We start from the raw sequence: 16,907 nt of genomic DNA, 5'->3' as shown, positions 1-16,907 counted from the left end.
GACAGAAGAGGAGGACGAGCATGGGCAGGGAGGCGCGGGAGTGGTCGCAGGCCGCGGGGCGCCCGCAGTGCAGTTTCATTCCCTGCTCCGGGATGTGGCCCATTGTCTTCTGCACCACAGCCACTACAAGGACCGTGTCCTGGTCGGGCCCCACGCCAGCCGCGTGATGGTCAGGCGCCGCTCCCAACGGCCCTCGGACCCTGCAGAGGCTGCCGCGCTTCCTCACGGGCAGGAAGACCTGGGAGAGGCAGGTGAGGTCTGGGGGGGTCGAGTACCAGGCCGAGGGCCCCCCGCCCTGGGAGCCGCGGGAGCCTGCGGAGGGGGTGGCATCACAGAAGGCAGAGGAACCGGTGGTGGGGGCAGGGGAGGCTGAGTTCTGGGCGGGCGAGGTCCTGGCTGATGCCTCCGAGTCCTGGGTGGCTGGGACTTGTGGACCCGTCGAAGGGGCCGAGGCTGGCGAGGCGCGGCCCTGTCCCCTGTCCCTTGCAGCCCCTGCTGCGGCATCGGCCTCAAAGGCAGGGTGCACTCAGCGCTGGCCTCTGGCGGTTAAGCAGCGGGTCAAAGCTCTCAAAAACCTTCAGGCACGATATGCACAAATAGAAGCCCAATTCAATAAAGACCTTTAGGATCTTGAGAAATAGTATGCCGCCTTCTACCAACCTAGGGGCAAACAAATGGCATACCTCACTTTTGGCTGACGGGCTTCTAAAAATGTAAAGATTCTCAGTACGATGACCTGAGAAAATGATGAAATGGCACAGGGGCACATTTCAGTGGCTGAGGAATCAATGAGATTTGCGGTAGAATTTGTCTTGAAAGCGGGTGAACATTTTCCAGTGAGGTTCTGGCAGAAACATACAAAAATCCGCTCAGAATCAAATGATTTTGATGCCTTCTCCAAAGGGCCAGAAATAATCAGCAGCACAGTGTGTGAGATCTACTGGAAACAGGGGGATAATGTGAAAACTGTCAAGCAGCAAAAGTGTGAGGGCCAAGGAAGTGCTGTATCAACCAGTAGGAACATGACCAGTTATTTTTCTTATTAATTTATTTATTTTCTGACATATTTCTCTTCTCCAGATCCTCCTGAGAGCAGAGAACTAGATTCTGCTGCTGATTTTAAATCGGGAAATGTTTCCCACCACCTTGTGATGCCAAAGTCCGTATCACTCGACACTAAAGAAGAGAGTGAATATCATTATGAAAATGCTGAGGAAGAGAAAGAGGATGGAGATGAAAAAGCAGAAGAAGGACCGAAGCTGGATATGGTCTCAGCAGAGGGCAGCTCTGGAGAACACAAGGTATTATTGTATAGTGCAACCGATCCTGACATACACCTGTTACTGACAGCTTTATGTTTTGTTTTGTTTACATCCTTAATCTATTTTTTGTTTATCTTTTTAACATCTTTATGGGAGTATAATTGCTTTACAGGGGTGTGTTAGTTTCTGCTTTATAACAAAGTGAATGACCTATAGTATACCTATATCCCCATTTCTCTTCCCACTTGCGTCTCCCTGCCACCCTCCCTATCCCACCCGTCTAGGTGGTCACAGAGCTCCGAGCTGATCTCCCTGTGCTATGCAGCTGCCTCCCTTTAGCCATCTATCATGTTTTTAATTGTTTTTGTAAAATAATAAGAAAAAATTGTTGAAATTTAGTTTTGGAAAAACAGTTTAATGATAATAATGTACTTGTATTCTAGATGGTATAGAAGGAAGTGTGTTCTGAAATGTATTTCATTTACAGCCACAAGTCCTTTGTCCTGTAGCTTTAAGTCTACTGCAGATGGGAAATTTATCAGACCTGGAAATAGAGACCTATATTTTTTTTGAGGTCTAAAATATAGAGACCTATATTTTTAGAGACTGGTCACCAGGAGAAGCAGCTAAAGCGACTAAGCTGTGCACTAGCTGTACCTTCATCACCTGGCCACAGAAATGAAGTCTCTTGGAATAGCAATGCCTTTGAGAAGGTGACTCCTTACAAAGTAGTAAAAAGTTAAGAATTTCAAATAAGACTGCATTTCATGAGTAATTCACAAATATTAGTTCAATTTAGATGTTTTATTCAAAAGGAAAGAAAATTAGCCATAATATTATTATTGGCTATCACTGAGTTGGTAATTCAATTCTAGTTTCTCTTTCCGCTACCCATTCATCTTTTCCTTTCTCTCTCTCATCTCTCTCTCTCTCTCAGTATCACACTCTTTCTTTCTCCCTTTCTTAATTTTCACACCTGTGGCTGTTTGATAAAAGCCACATTCTCATTTTATAGATATGGAAACTGAAGGTCAGGGCTTATAAGGGATTTATGATCCCTGTAAGGAGCATAGGCTCTTAAGGTGGAAAGACATTTAAATAACAGAGTGGCCTTTGAAGAAAAGAAACTAACATATATAGTGGTTGGCAAGAGAGAGATGTGGTTGGTGTGATGAAATGATGTGCACCCTGACAACCAAGGGTCTCTGTTACAAGAAGAAAACATTTTGTTTTCTCCTTGGAGAGCCAAGAGATGTACATAGTATTGACTCATATTTAGAAAGTCCCTGGTGCATGTTGTTGGTGTACAATTGTTAATTGACTCTTATCCCATCCTACAGTTGGAAGACATTAAAAGAAGTGGACAGCGAAAGAAGAGAAGGATTTGTCCTTCACGGAGATTCTAGTTTTCATTAGCCCACAACACAGATTTTGTTTCAAAGTTCAACACCCCAAAATGATATTAACTGCTATCTGACTTTATTCTTACCTTTTACATATAAATTTGACAGTATTGTTCACGTTGAAAATAAAAGCTTGTTTGACATGAATAAGCTGCAGAGGTTTTTTTTTTAACATAAATAACACGGACTCCAATGTATCTTTGTTCTATTTATTTCGGCCCACCTTACTGTCATTGAAAGGGATTTCTTTCAAGTATTTGGTAAGCCTGTTTGAGAACCTTTTATAGCAGCCTCAAATAAATTAAAATATTAGATTATGAACAACTTGTGTGACGATAGAGATGGTGGCCCAGCCTCTAGTGTATGTTATTGAAAGAAACTGATGGATGACCTAGCTTGCCTGGGGACCAGATGGTGCTATTGGCCTGCCATGGAGCAGCAGCATCAGCATCAGCTTCAGCATCAGCTGGGAACGTGTTTGAAATGCAAATTCTCAGACCCTGCTCCAGACCTACTAGATTAGATATTCTGAAGGTAGGCTGCTAGCCATCAGGGTTTTACAGGTCCTCCAAGTGCTACTGAAGCACACTAACGTTTGAGAACCACTGCTTTAGAGCAGTGGGGAAAACATTCAACTGCACCTACAGTAGAACCAGCCTTAATTCACTGACTTGGTACTATTGCAGGTAAACTGAACAGGATGGTAAGATCTGGACTGAGGAAGGTACTAGAATTCTCATGGGCCTGAGACACAAAGACCTCGCGGAGGGATGTGTTAGTTTCCTAGGGTTACCGTAACAAATTACCACAAAGCAGGTGGCTTAAAACAACCGAAATTTATTCTCTCACAGTTCTGGAGACCAGAAGTCTGAGGTTAAAGTTTCGGCAGGGCTGGTTCCTTCTGGAGGCTTAGAGGAAGCATCCATTCCATGCCTCTCTCCTAGTTTCTGGTGGTTGCTGTGAATCCTTGCCATCACTCGGCTTGTACATGCAGATTTCCAGTGTCTTCATCTTTACATAGTGTTTTCCCCTGTCTCTGTTTCTGTGTTCTTTCTCTTCTTATAAGGACACCAGTCATATTGGATGAAGGGCCCACCCTAATCCAGTATGACCTCATCTGATCTTTATTACACCTGCAAATACCCTATTTCCAAATAAGGTCACATTTACAGGTTCCGGGGGTCAAGACTTCAACATATCTTTTGCGGGGATACAATTCAGCTTATAACAAGGGGCAAAGATTCAGTAGTGGAAGGGACAAATAGATAAAGGAAGAACCTAGTTCCAACACGATAAAAGCATTATGATACCATGCACATATGAAGTTTAAAGGCATTCAAAATTATTAGATTGATTATACATACATCTATTTGTAGTAAAAGGCATACATAGGAGTAATGCATGCATATGTAGAATGCAGAAAGGTGTGTATGAGAACAATAAACTTATTTAAGACAGTGGTTAAATGTATGGAAAGAGAGGGAGAATTCAGTTGGGGAGGGGAATAGTGGGTTTCAATTTTATTTGTAAGCTTACGTTTCTTAAGACGGCTGATGGTTGCATGGGTGTAGCATTCTCTGTACCTTTGTCGAGGTCTGAAATATGTCCTAATTTAAAGAAAACTGAAAGAGGAAATGGGCATAGTATCTGGAACTTCTTTAAGGGAAAAGAGTGAAGTGGTCCTTGAGCAGAGCAGACGATCAGAGAAGGGGAGGACCAGGGGTTTGAGGGTACAAAGCCTTATTTCTACATTTAGTTAAGGCTGCTTGAGAGCTTCCTGGTTAGCATCAATACATTGTCTGTTTTCCATGCTAGTTCCTCTCGTATCCTAGAGTAGATTAACATTATTTATGTGTGTATCGCCCCAGCTCCCTAAAATGTGAGCTTCTGACTTGTTCAGAACGTCAAGGCTTTTATTGATTTCTCTCTTCTAAAGCACTGTGTTTTCTTCTTCATAGATGCTTGATAAAGTTCTGTTAAAGTGAAGTGAGTGTAATGTATCCACAACCCTTTCCCCTGTCAGTGGGGTTGACATTTAAAAATGCATTGTCATGTAGTAACACAGAGTATTCCTCATGGCTAGAACAACAACAACAAAAGGCACGAGGCCTTTTGTCACCATTGTTTAATGAAAGAACAGTCCAAGTAGAAATTTATCCATGTACGGTCCCTCGGAAGACCTCAAATTGGTTTGGTTCCATATGGTTCATGCCATGCCAGCAGGGTGTGTGTGTGTGTATTTCTGTGTTATATAGTTAGTGTATTAACTATAGTTAATAGTTAATATTAAAGGCCTTTACCTGCGCTTAAAAATTTTCGGAAGTTCACTTTATTTATATATTTATTTGTTTGTCTATTTATTTATTTATTTATTTATTTATATTTTTGGCCATGTCATGTGGCATGCAGGATATCAGATCACCGACCAGGTTTCAAACCCGTGCCCACTGCATTGGGAGCACAGAGTCTTAACCACTGGACTGCCAGGGAAGTCCCGGGAGTTTCAGTTTAAACAAACGCATGCATACCTCTTTTTGAGATAAGCCTTTTTTGGTGCATGCTCGGAGTCCTTATCCCTGCCCCTTACCGAGCTCCAGTTACCTAGGGCCCTGAATTTACTCCCCAGGTGGCCCCATGTCCCAAGCCCCAAGGGGCATGTGTGTTCCTCTTCACTGAGTCTGTGCTTCTGTGGGGTGAGTTGCACTGTTAGTGTTATACTCTCAGGACTGAGGGGTATCTACGAGGTGATGGCCATGTATACAGGTAACAGGAAAAGTGGGCTACGTTATCCACATGTATGCACCTGAAGCCTCTCATGTTGAGGGAGGAAGCTCAGGCTTGCTGCTCTGAGGGTTTGCTGTAGATCTAACATATCAGGCTTCTCTGAGTCTCTGAGAGACGGTCCCTAAATCAGGTCAGGGACAAATCCTGTGTTTCCTATCTCTCTGGGTGTTTGTGGATTTGTCTGTATCCACGTGTATAAAATATGTTTTCAATGAGTCCTTCAGCCTTGAAAACTCTGTGCTTTTTCTAGGAAGAGACCTGTCTTGTCCCTCCCTGCCTGGTCCAGGAAAGGTTAGGATGTTCTGATATTTTCCTTGGTTATGGCTCCATCTTCTGAAAGGACTTGATCCAAAAGTTCTCCTGTTATTCCACTACCTGAGAGGTGACCATTGGGAGAAAAGCAGAGGGGTAGGGTGGGTGCCGAAGTTGGAAACAGTTTTCTGTACCAGTTAGGTGTATGCTAATGACACTAAAGATAGTGATGAAGAATCACTTTTACTCTAAGCCACCTATTTTCAGATGCTTATAACTCCAAGGAATACAAATGAGTACAGGTTTACAAGTCTAACAGGGCAGGATTCTCAGACAATGGTGTTTTGTGAAATGTAGTATTATCCAGTCCTGTGAATCACGTCATATAGTAGGATCCGTGTTGAGGCATAAAATGTACATTTCGTAGAAGTCTGAGCAATGAATTATGTGTGTTTATAGATAAGGAATTGATTTCATCCCCAATTCTATGAAGAAAATGAATTTAAAATGATTCAAAGAGGCACCTAAAGGTTGGCTCCTCCCTCTCTCTCTCTGTCTGTCTCTGTCTCTCATCCAATTAGTTATTTACACTGTTGCCTTTCTCTCCGTTTTCCTGCATTATTTTAGACCGCATCACTTCCTGACAAATTTTATGAACTGTTTCATGTATACAGAAGATAATACAGAATATATGTAAGGTATATCTTAATAATATGTAAACCTGTGTACTCACCACCAAGCTTGAGAACTAGAACACGGCTAATGCCTTGGAAGCCCCCCTGTGCCCTTCCTGATTCATCCCCTCATTCCTTCCCAGAGGTAACCATGATCCTGAACTGGGATGATAATTCACATTTTTATACATTCACTGCAGAGGAATGTTCCCTTAAATAATGTTATTTCGTTTCCATTTTGGAGTTTATGTAAATCTAACTATACTAGATGTATTACTTGTCTTGCTCTTTCTCTACCCCCGCAATTTTGTGTTTGTGGTATTTATCCATGCTGATGTGTGCAACTGTAGTCATCATTATTCATTGCTCTATAGTTATCCATCATATGAAAATTCCACAATATGTCTATTTCCTGTTGATGGACATGTGGCTTGTTTCCAGCTTTATGCTTTTGCAAATTATTTTGCGATGAACTTTCTCATTCATATCCCACTGTGCCCTTATACAACAGCTTCTTTAGTTTCTCAGTTGAGAGCAATTCTCCACACTTCCCCATCCGCCCCAGCCAGGGTGATATTTGATAACGTCTGGAAGCATTTTGGGTGACATAATTGAGGGTGTGCTACTGGCATCTAGTGGGTGGAGGCCAAGGATACTGCTAAACGTCCTACAATGCACAGGACAGTCCTCTACAACCCAGAATTATCTTTCCAACATGTCAGCAGTTGAGAAACCCTGATCTACAGTATAGGCCTAGACATGAAATTTCTGGGTCTTAGGTTCTGTCCAAGTTCAGTTTACTAGGTAACACCAATTATCTTTCAAAACGGTTGTACTAGTTCATATTCCCAAGAGCAGAGGATGAGATTTCTATTTGCTCCACATTCTTGCCAACTCTTAGTATCATTACCTTCATTACTTCTTGCCTGAACTTTGCCCTAGACTCCTAACCTTCTCCTACCTCCCTGTCTTTCCCCACAGATACATGCTTCATATACTTGCTAAGTTAACCTTCCTAAAACCCGACTCTGGCCATGCCAAATTCCTGTAAGAAAAATTTGATGACTCTACTGCATACACAATAAACTTGGCATTTAAGACGCACACAAAAGGGCCCACTAGCTCTGTAGTGCTAGTAATACCAACTTATTAGGTGGTTTTCAAATAAGCCCTGCCCTTTCTCTGCCCTCTGCAGCATGTGTGTTGTTGAAGACTTACCCTTTCTTAAGTCTGTTCTACATTAATTTCTATGTCCGTTAATTCAGCCAGTTATTAATTCTTTTTAATTTACTGAGTATTTGTCTTTCTCTGTCTCACTCATTTCTCTTAACATAATACCCTCCAAGTCCATCCATGTTGCTGCCAATGGCAAAATTCTTTTTTTATGGCTGATTAGTATTTCTTTGTATATATACCTGACATCTTCTTTGTCCATTCATCTGTTGAAAGACACAGATTGCTTCCGTACACTGGCAATTGTAAATGACACTGCTATGAACATCGGGATGCATGCATCTGTTTGAATTCGTGTTTTTGTGTTTTACAGATGGATGCCCAGCAGTGGAATTGTTGGGTCGTATGGTAGTTCTATTTTTAGTTTTCTGAGAAATATCCATACTGTTTTCCACAGTGGCTGCAACAATTTACACTCCCGCGAAACTGTGTAGGATTGTTCCCTTTCCTCCACATCCTCGCCAAAATTTGTTATGTGTGTCCTTTTGTGAGGTGATGTCTCATTGTGGTTTTGGTTTGCATTTCCCTGATGATTAGTGATGTTGAACATGTATGCATGTGCCTGTTGGCCATCTGCATTTCCCCAGAGACAGCAGTGGAGACTTCATTCTTAAGGCTACAAGAAGCCATCAAGGGGCTCTACTTTGGGAAATAATTTGTGTTTTAGAAATGTCACTCTGAAAGCCATGTGAAGAAAGGATCAGAGAGGAGCAAGAATGGAGTGCTCATCGTAGCAGTGATTTATGTGAGAGATGCTGAAGTCCTAGACTAAGGTAGGGGTATTGAAAGCACATGAAGAAGTGTATAGAACTGAAAGTCAACAGTGATTGGCTATGGGTGATAACTGGATGTGGAGATACAGAAGGTGTTATAAGCGTAGAAGAATAAGTGGTGGTAGATGTATTGAGAACTTAGTATGCCTGAGTGGGAGCAGGAAAAGAAGGAAAAGAGGAGAAACGCCAGGGAATCGCTGGCAGTCCAGTGGTTCGGACTCGGCAGTGGCTGGGGACCAGGGTTCGATCCTGGGTCGGGGAACTAAGATCCCAGCAAGCTGCGCGGCACGGCCAGAAAAAAAAATAGGGAGAACCCCAAAACAAATCAATAGTGACTGGAGGGAGAGACAGAAGAGGGAGAGTGCAGATGGGCAGAAAATAGAGAGGCCAAGGGATAGGAGGGCTCAGTGAGATAAAAGAACACGTGTAGATAGATTGGAAGAATGAGAGAGCAGCATGGCCAGGGGCTTGCGGTCCAACACTGGGATATTTTCCTTTTAGATGTGAGAGGTAGAGTAGTTTAGGGTGAAGAATAAACCAGAGTGTCTCTGTGAGAGGGGTTGGCTAGTATGTTGTAAAGACGTTCATTGGAAATGAGAGCGTCAAATTGTTGAGTGATTGATGTGGAAGTTGGAGTCATGTAGAAGGTGGTAGGATGGGGCAGAGAGCAGTGGATGGCTAGGGTCAGTGGATGATAGCGTGAGGGAGTTATAGAAGGTGGCAGAGCAGGATAGCTTAAACCTCAATGATAAATTTTATGACTGTAGGGACTGATAGATACGTTAACAATGAGAGCTGGAGATTTTAACCCACCACTCTTAGAACATGAACGTCCAAGCAAACAGAAATAAGCAGTGATATCAAAGGCCTAAGCAATAATACATTTGAGCTATTAGATACTATCAAACTTTATACCCAACAAGCAGAGAACATAAATTCTGCTGAGCATATTGACCGTTTACAGAAATAGACCTTACTAAGAAAAAGGAAGCCTCAATAAACTGCAAAGGATCACTGGCATGAAATCTAGGCTCTCTGAAGATAATGCTTAACGCAGTGGGTAATAACACAGAGATAGCTTTAAAACACCCAGATGTTTGGAAACAAAATAGCATACTACTAACTAATCCTTGGATTGGAGGAAATCAAGAAATATTCAGAACTGAATAACGGGAATATTCAGTATCCCTCAAAGTTTAAGATATATTTACCCTGGACCCACTAATACTACCACTAGGCGCTTCGCCTAGAGAACCCCATGCCCATGCAAAGCAGATGACAAGGCCAAGGATGCACAGAGCTGCATTGTTTGTAATTGTCCAGAACTGGACACAACCCAAATTCAAATACTAGTTGGGTAGGTATATGAAGTGATATATGCATCAGTGGAATGTCATACAGCAAAGAAAATGAACAATCTTGGCTACATACAAGTTAGATGAATCTTATGAATCAAGATATCAAGCCAGAAAAAGAAAAAGAACACACACACACAAGAAAACATTCTATAGGAGGCCATTTTTACAAAGTACAAAAACAGGCATGCATAAATAAATCACAAGAGCCTACAAAATACCTGGGTGTATGAGGGAAAAGCACAAGAGACTTTTGCACGGGGGCGGTGGTGGTCATGTTTGTTTTAACTCAAGTAGTAGTTATAATTTCCAGAATTGTTTTCTTGAATAATACCCCAGAACTGGTACAATCAGGAGGGTGGAAAGTGAAGAAGACATTGGACCACTCTGTTTCTGCTGAGAGCATCACAAATTTTGACTTTGAGACCACATTGCCTCCTTCTCCATCTATACAAAGTTGATGTCCCATGCCTTGCCTTTTGATACCCACAAAACTAGGAACTGTACCCTGGGACCTCTATTATTACTGCTGCAGGAGAAGCAACAGTTTCTGAGCCCATGCTCACTTAAGAGAAATCAGAAACCACAGAAGAAGCAGCACAGACTCCACCTTCCTGCTCCCACCAAGTCTCATGGGGGTTTATTATCTGCTTGCCAGAGGCTAAGCTATGTGTGGAATCCAGGCCATAAGGGCGGGAGTTCAGGAAATGTAGACTTGGTCTGCAACCTCGACCAAGCCTTACCTGCTGTGATTGGGATTGTAATGGAGTCAAGTGAGCTAACCTACGATATTTGCCACAGGATATAAAACTGGAAGTGGGGAAGCCAATTAGGAGGCTATTGGAGTAGTCCACCTGAGAGACGATGGGAGCTTGGACCAGAGTGACAAAAGCAAGGCGTTATAAAGTGGTTGGATTTATATTTTACTCAGAAAATAGGACTTGTCTATAAATTATGGCAGGGTTGAGGGAAAGACATAAAAGTGTGAAGATTAATACTTCCTTTCACTCCTGCCCCAGACATCCAGTTTTCTCTGCAAACCCTCAAGCCTGGTTCAGGAGTCCCTCTTATGTATATCACTGCACCATGTGTTTTGAAATTCCTTGGCTCATCATCTATATTTCTACTAAAGAGTTGTTTCCCTGGGGGCAGACCGTGTGTGTGGCTGTGCATGGCACAAGACCTGGCATATGTCTCTCTCTCAGTAAATACTGCTATCATGAGGAATGGAGGAATACCACATCACCCTGAGTTCACAAACTCAGTGACCTGGGGAATTCCTCTGTATTAAGGGGCCCTATGACTCCTTGCTTATTTCCAGTGTTGCCAGATGGGGCTACATCTTCTAGTGTGCATTGTGAACACATTTGGGTAGTCAGAAACTGGAATCCAACCCCAAGGGAGGGGCACGGGACTGAGGCTTACTCAAGTCAACACACATTATGTTCCGCTAAATTTCCCCTTTGCTCTCCATGGGAGTGATTGCCCTAAGCACACTTATCCCTCATTTTAGTAAATCAGAAACACAAAAACATTCTGCATTTTGCCCTGGGCTCCGTTGTGAACAAGGCTGTATCCACATGAATATCTGAGACAAAGCTGCTGACAGAAAGGTATAAATGCTGAAGCTGCTCTAGGAACTACTTGAGAGTCTTAACTGAAAAGTAAAGGGGAAGGTAGTTTGATATGGACTAAGGGCTTTGAACAAAGTAATAGTTGAAACCATTTACATTCTGTGATGACAACGGAACACGAAATCCAGCCATTAGAAATTATAAGGTACGGTGATAAGGTGGTTGCGTGTCACTCAGGGGTTTGACATCCGTACTGGGTAAGCCAGAAACTGCTTCAGGTCTCCCAAAGAAAAACTATGATGAACAATCAGTTGCTTCATACATTGCCACTTGTAAATTAAGAGGGTAAACTAGTACTTTTAAAGTGAATGTATTGTGATTCATTGAGCTTAGTAATTTGTATATTCCTTGGGGTTCTAAACGCTTCCTGGAGCCTGTGTGGGAAAGGGCCTTCTCTCATCTCCGGGATTCCAGGAGCTTCTGGCTGGGCAGACACATTTGGGACATATCTTAGGCACTGGCTCCCCATGGAGTGCCTTCTCCAACCCTTGTAGACACCTCCCACTGCTCCCAGTCAGGGTCACACAGCTCATTTCAGGAACTATGGATAATAAGGCCAGGCTGCTCCCATGACCCATGTTTCTTCTTCTAGTCGGCTTCAGTGATGCGTATTTTTGCTTCTCATTCGTGCTATTAAGTGGCCACAAAAAAATGGCCTCGTAACTCTAGAACAAGTAGATTTTCCATATTTTGAGCACTGATTGTATGATTGGCCATAATAATTTAGGTGCCTTCCATGAATTAACTCATTGCAGCCTCTAAAGAAGTCCTATTATTATCTTACTCTAGAGATGAGGAAACTGAGGCACAGAGAAGCTATGTAACTTGCTTAAGATTCCACGGCTAGTGGGTAGCACAGGTGAAATTCCAACCCAGGCAGTCTGGCTTCAGAGTCTAACCTCTGACATCTACTATATCATCTCCCCTCCTGGCTGGAAAATGGGAAGAATAATACCTACCTCACAGAGCTGAAGTGCGGATTAAATGATTATTATTCATCCTCTGGAGGAGGGTGGCCATTTTCTGATCAGTGGGATGGGGTAGAGAGTACATTTTGTCAGTTAAGGTCCACACATAATCCTCAAGGTGAAATAAGCGTTTCCATTTATTTTTCATAAATTCAAAGTGAAGTTCTGTATAAGCAAGTTGCCATAATAATGCATTTCAGTGTAAAGATGCTCTCTTAATATGTTTGCATTAAATGGAACACAAGAAAGGTCACTCTGACTTCATTTCCATAGCTCACTCCTAAATAGGATCTGCAGATCCAAACAGAAGCTTTTCCAGACCTAATAGCTCCCGGAATAGGTTTATGCACTTGAAATTCTTCCTTAGCCCAATCAAGGTGACACATAAAATTAACCGTCATAATTCCTATGGAGAATACTCACCCCTTTCATAGCCCATGAGATGACATACTTATGACGACCTTTCATGTATGACTAAGAAAATTTGAACAGCTCCTAGGTGTCAGGTTGCTCTAACAAATAGATTTGTTAGCAAATGTATTTTATTAATGAAGAATGAAATGGAGAATGTTTATAAAATAGTCGTTCATGGTAAGTCTGAGCAAAAGGTATTCTAAAGGCAAGCGTGTAGAGGCCCATCCCCTTGTCTTTATTTCTTCTGCTCCTGCCCAAGGTCAAGATTCATTATCTCTAACTTGGATCATTAATATAGCCTTCATTCTTCCTGATTTCCTGCACTTTCATTATGATGTGTCTAGGAGTGAATATCTGTTTTTTATCCTGCTGAGAATTCACTGGGCTTCTAGAATCTGTGGATTGGTGCATTTCATCTGCTCTGGAAAATTTCTGGCCATCATCTTCTTTCCCATTTCTCACTTCTGTCCTTCCAGGATTTAAATTAAATGTATATTAGACTTCTTCACTCTATTCATTGTGTCTCTTCTCCTACATGTTTTTCATATAATTCATTTCTCCAGGCAAAATTCTGGATGATTTCTTTGGTCTATCTTCGAATTCAGTAATTCTCTCTTAGGTTTATTTCTCTTCATTGCATTTATCATCATCTAATGATTATGTATAGCCTTCTGTTAAATGCATGCTTTGAACCCTCAATCGTTATATTGTTTAGTCCTAGATGTCCTGTTTGATTCTTTTTCAAATTGGCTATGCCACTTTTTAGGATTTTCTGTTCCCTGAAAATATTTTAAAGCTTTTTAAAATTTTTTTGAACTATAGTAGGCCATAGTGACTATAGTCTGTGTCTCATAATTCGGATATCTGAAATATTTGTGAATTTGTTTTCATTGCCTAGTTTTTCTTTCAGCTGTCACTTACAATGTATTTTGTGGCTTATGTGTCCACTTATCTTTGACTATGTGCCAATATATTATTGAAAAATTATTTATCAGACTGATTTCAGGCATAGGAAGACAGAACCTTCCTGCAGAGAGCATTTTTACTTGCTGCTGCGAAAGGCCTGGGGTCACTACCTGTCCAAGACCACTTTAATCCAAGTTCAGGGCTTGAAGTTCCTTGGGTCACTCTGGTGATGGATATCTAGACTCCAATTCCATGCCAGGGCTTGTTGCTTCTGGTTCACCATTATCCCAAAGGGGTAGTCACTTATTTTAGAGTGGCTGGAGGGCTTATCAGATCTACTCACTGGGGATGAGAACTTCAACTTTTCATCTCTTTTCCATGAGGCCACCAAAACCACAGCTCAGTGTCACAATTCTTTCTTCTGGATTTGCTAATGCCCTCAGGCAAAAGTGGCTTTGAGTGCTGGGCTTTCCTATTTGGGTTTTTGCTTTCCTCTAGATTTTAGCCTCAGAGTTTCTTAGCGCTTAATGAAGATAATTTCTTTTTCACACTTCACCCAGTATTTTTTACTTGTCCTCATTGGGATGGTGAGTGCAAATGACTTAGCCTGCCATGACTGGAAGCAGAGGTGTGCACCACCCTCCTAACTTCTCTCCTTGTCCCCAGTCTCTCTTTCTTCTAGTTCTTCCTCCAGAAAGTAACTGGTAGTTTCTTCCTGATGATGCCATTTTCCTGCACAAATCCTCCAAAAGCTTACTGTTGAATGTAAGATGGAATTCAAATTCCTTTGTTTGGACAATCAGATCTAAAACTCTCTTTCTGAGAAACTAGTATATAGCACAGGGAACTCTACTCAATACTCTGTGGTGACCTAAATGCTAAGGAAATCTAAAAAAGAGGTGATATAAATATACATAAAAATGATTCACTTTGCTTTAAAGCAGAAACTAAAACAACATTGTAAAGCAACTATACTTCAATAAAAATTAACTTAAAGAAAAAATAGAGGGCTTCCCTGGTGGTGCAGTGTTTGAGAGTCCGCCTGCCGATGCAGGGGACTCGGGTCCGTGCCCCGGTCCGGGAAGATCCCACATGCCGTGGAGCAGCTATGCCCCTTAGCCATGGCCGCTGAGCCTGCGCATCCGGAGCCTGTGCTCTGCAGCAGGAGAGGCCACAACAGTGAGAGGCCTGCGTACCACAAAAAAAAAAAAAAAAAAAAGAAAGAAAGAAAGCAAACAAAAAACAAACATAGAATAGATGCAGATGAAAAATGGAGTATGTGGAATAGGTTATGGAGAGAAAGGTTGAAGAAGAAAAGTTCTCTGCCAGTCAATCAGAAGACTTTGGACTTTTTAAAGCAAGAAAATGATGTGATTTTATTTGGGTTTAGACATGGCACTTTGTGGGCAGTGTGGAAATTGGGTAGGTATCCTAAATAGAATGTTTGCATTTCCCCCAAATCTATGTGTTGAAATCCTAAACCCCAAAATAATGGTATTAGAAGGTGGTGTCTCTGGGAGGTGGCTAGGTCATAAGGGTGGAGCCCTCATGAATGAGATTAGGGCCTTATTTAAGGGGGTCCAGAGAGATACTTTGACCCTTCCACCAGTGAGTACATAGTGAAAAGTTGCCACCTATGATCCAGGAAGTGGCCTTCACCAGACACCAAAGCTGCTGGTACCTTGATCTTGGACTCACCAGCTTCTAGGACTGTGAAAAATAACTGTTAGCTGTTTATAAGTAAAAAAATAAAATAAAATAAAATTCTCTTTCTTAGCTTCACATATTCACTGAGTAGTTATTTCCTGTGCACTGAATGTGCAGCCCTCACTAGGCCAGGTACTACCTATTCTTTTTCTTCTTACATGTTTTACCTCTTGCCTTACCTCCCAATCCACCTCATACTCTAGACAAACTGGAATACTCGCAGTCATGGGTCAGAGCTGGGTCAGAACACAGATGGGCTAACTCCTAGGTCAGTGCTATGTCCTCTACACCGTGATCCCATATTCAGGTTTAAGTGCATTCAATCTGGATATTGATGTACATTCTAATAAATGAACTAGACAAAAACTCAACAAGTATAAATTATACTGGCTTTTTCATATTCCTTGCTGCCTTCTCGGCTCTTTGTCATGTGAGTGTGGGACGTAAGCTCTGGAAGTAAATTCATTCTTGCCATCAAGTTTTTGGCCGTATCCATAGTCACAAGGATGCCTAGGAAAAAAACTTGAGGCTTGCTTTTCCTGTCAGTTGAGACACTGATTGAAGAATTTGATTCCAGGAATAGGAATAACCTGCTTTCAAACAAAACAATACCCACATGCCTCTGGCTGCCTGAAATAGCAGTCAAAGCTGAGTTTCACTAGAAAAACACACTTTTCTGGAAGTAGGCCAACCTGGAAATAGGGTTCTAGTTTCGCTCTTTGCCACTGTGTAACCTTGGGCCCATCGACCCTCCTTCTCTAGGCAGTCCCCACACCTCCTTGCCCATATACAATTCAGATGCTCAGACAAACTGAACTGAAATGGCCTTTTCATTTTTAACCAGCAAGCATTGTCTGTTCGAGGATGCCTGGGTGACCAGAGACAAGGGGTGCAGGATTAAGAGCAGTAGGGCTGGGCTCAACTGACCCACTGCTGTTGTGATGGTTCGTCATAGAGGGATCCCCCACCTAAGTAAGTGGGTTAGTTCTATGCGGATCTGCCCCGTAAGTGAGAAGAGAGCACTTACTGCAATAGAAGGAAAAAGAGGGGGAAAGGAGAGGGAAAACGAAGTTGTGAAGATGCTCTGCTGGTGAAGAGAAGGAAGGAAATTAAGAGACACAGTTTAAACATGTGTGATTCTAAAATCGTTTAAAAAAAGACAGAAGAAGAAAGAGGGTGCTTGAGAAGAGGTCGAGGTGGGGTAAAGAGTTAAATTTTTAGCTGTACAAAACACTCAGCCACCCCAGAGAGTTCCATGCAAATAAAGCTGTGCAATATGCTGGGCACAAGCAGTCCCAACTATTTTCACCAAATACTGAAGGAAAGGGGAAGGGGGGGAATGTTTGTTTTGAATATTCTAGTTGACCAAGAGTGAACCTGAAATCCATTTTGATTTCAACACTTTTACATGGCATGCCTCACGAGGTCCAGCGCTGGTGAATATGACTGAGGTCTATCTGTCCATTGCCCATGTGGCTTATGTGCTCTGAAGAAGCCTCTTTCTGACCTTGCTTCATCAAGGTACCTGAGATGGGAAGGATG

At 42.2% G+C, this 16,907-nt stretch overlaps 1 protein-coding gene across 2 annotated transcripts in view; it reads left to right on the top strand.

Annotated features, from left to right (window-relative positions):
- LOC308610660 (uncharacterized protein) overlaps nucleotides 1-16,907 on the top strand; it is a 68,477-nt gene that overhangs the window by 23,928 nt on the left and 27,642 nt on the right. The window contains exons 2-4 of one of the 2 annotated variants that reach the window (XM_081259717.1): nucleotides 121-251; nucleotides 1,081-1,301; nucleotides 2,603-2,719. In XM_081259717.1, the coding sequence (XP_081115843.1) occupies nucleotides 121-251; nucleotides 1,081-1,301; nucleotides 2,603-2,668 (418 nt within the window). In that variant the 3' untranslated portion in view covers nucleotides 2,669-2,719. Of the gene's footprint in view, nucleotides 1-120; nucleotides 252-1,080; nucleotides 1,302-2,602; nucleotides 2,720-16,907 lie in introns of those variants that run through there. The other variant, XM_081259718.1, reaches the window with a different exon arrangement.

Source organism: Mesoplodon bidens (genome assembly GCF_964165515.1).
Source record: "Mesoplodon bidens genome assembly, contig: HAP1_SCAFFOLD_691, whole genome shotgun sequence".
NCBI lineage: Eukaryota > Metazoa > Chordata > Mammalia > Artiodactyla > Ziphiidae > Mesoplodon > Mesoplodon bidens.
Note: the sequence above shows the minus strand (reverse complement) of the source record. Positions and strands in the feature narration are given on the sequence as shown.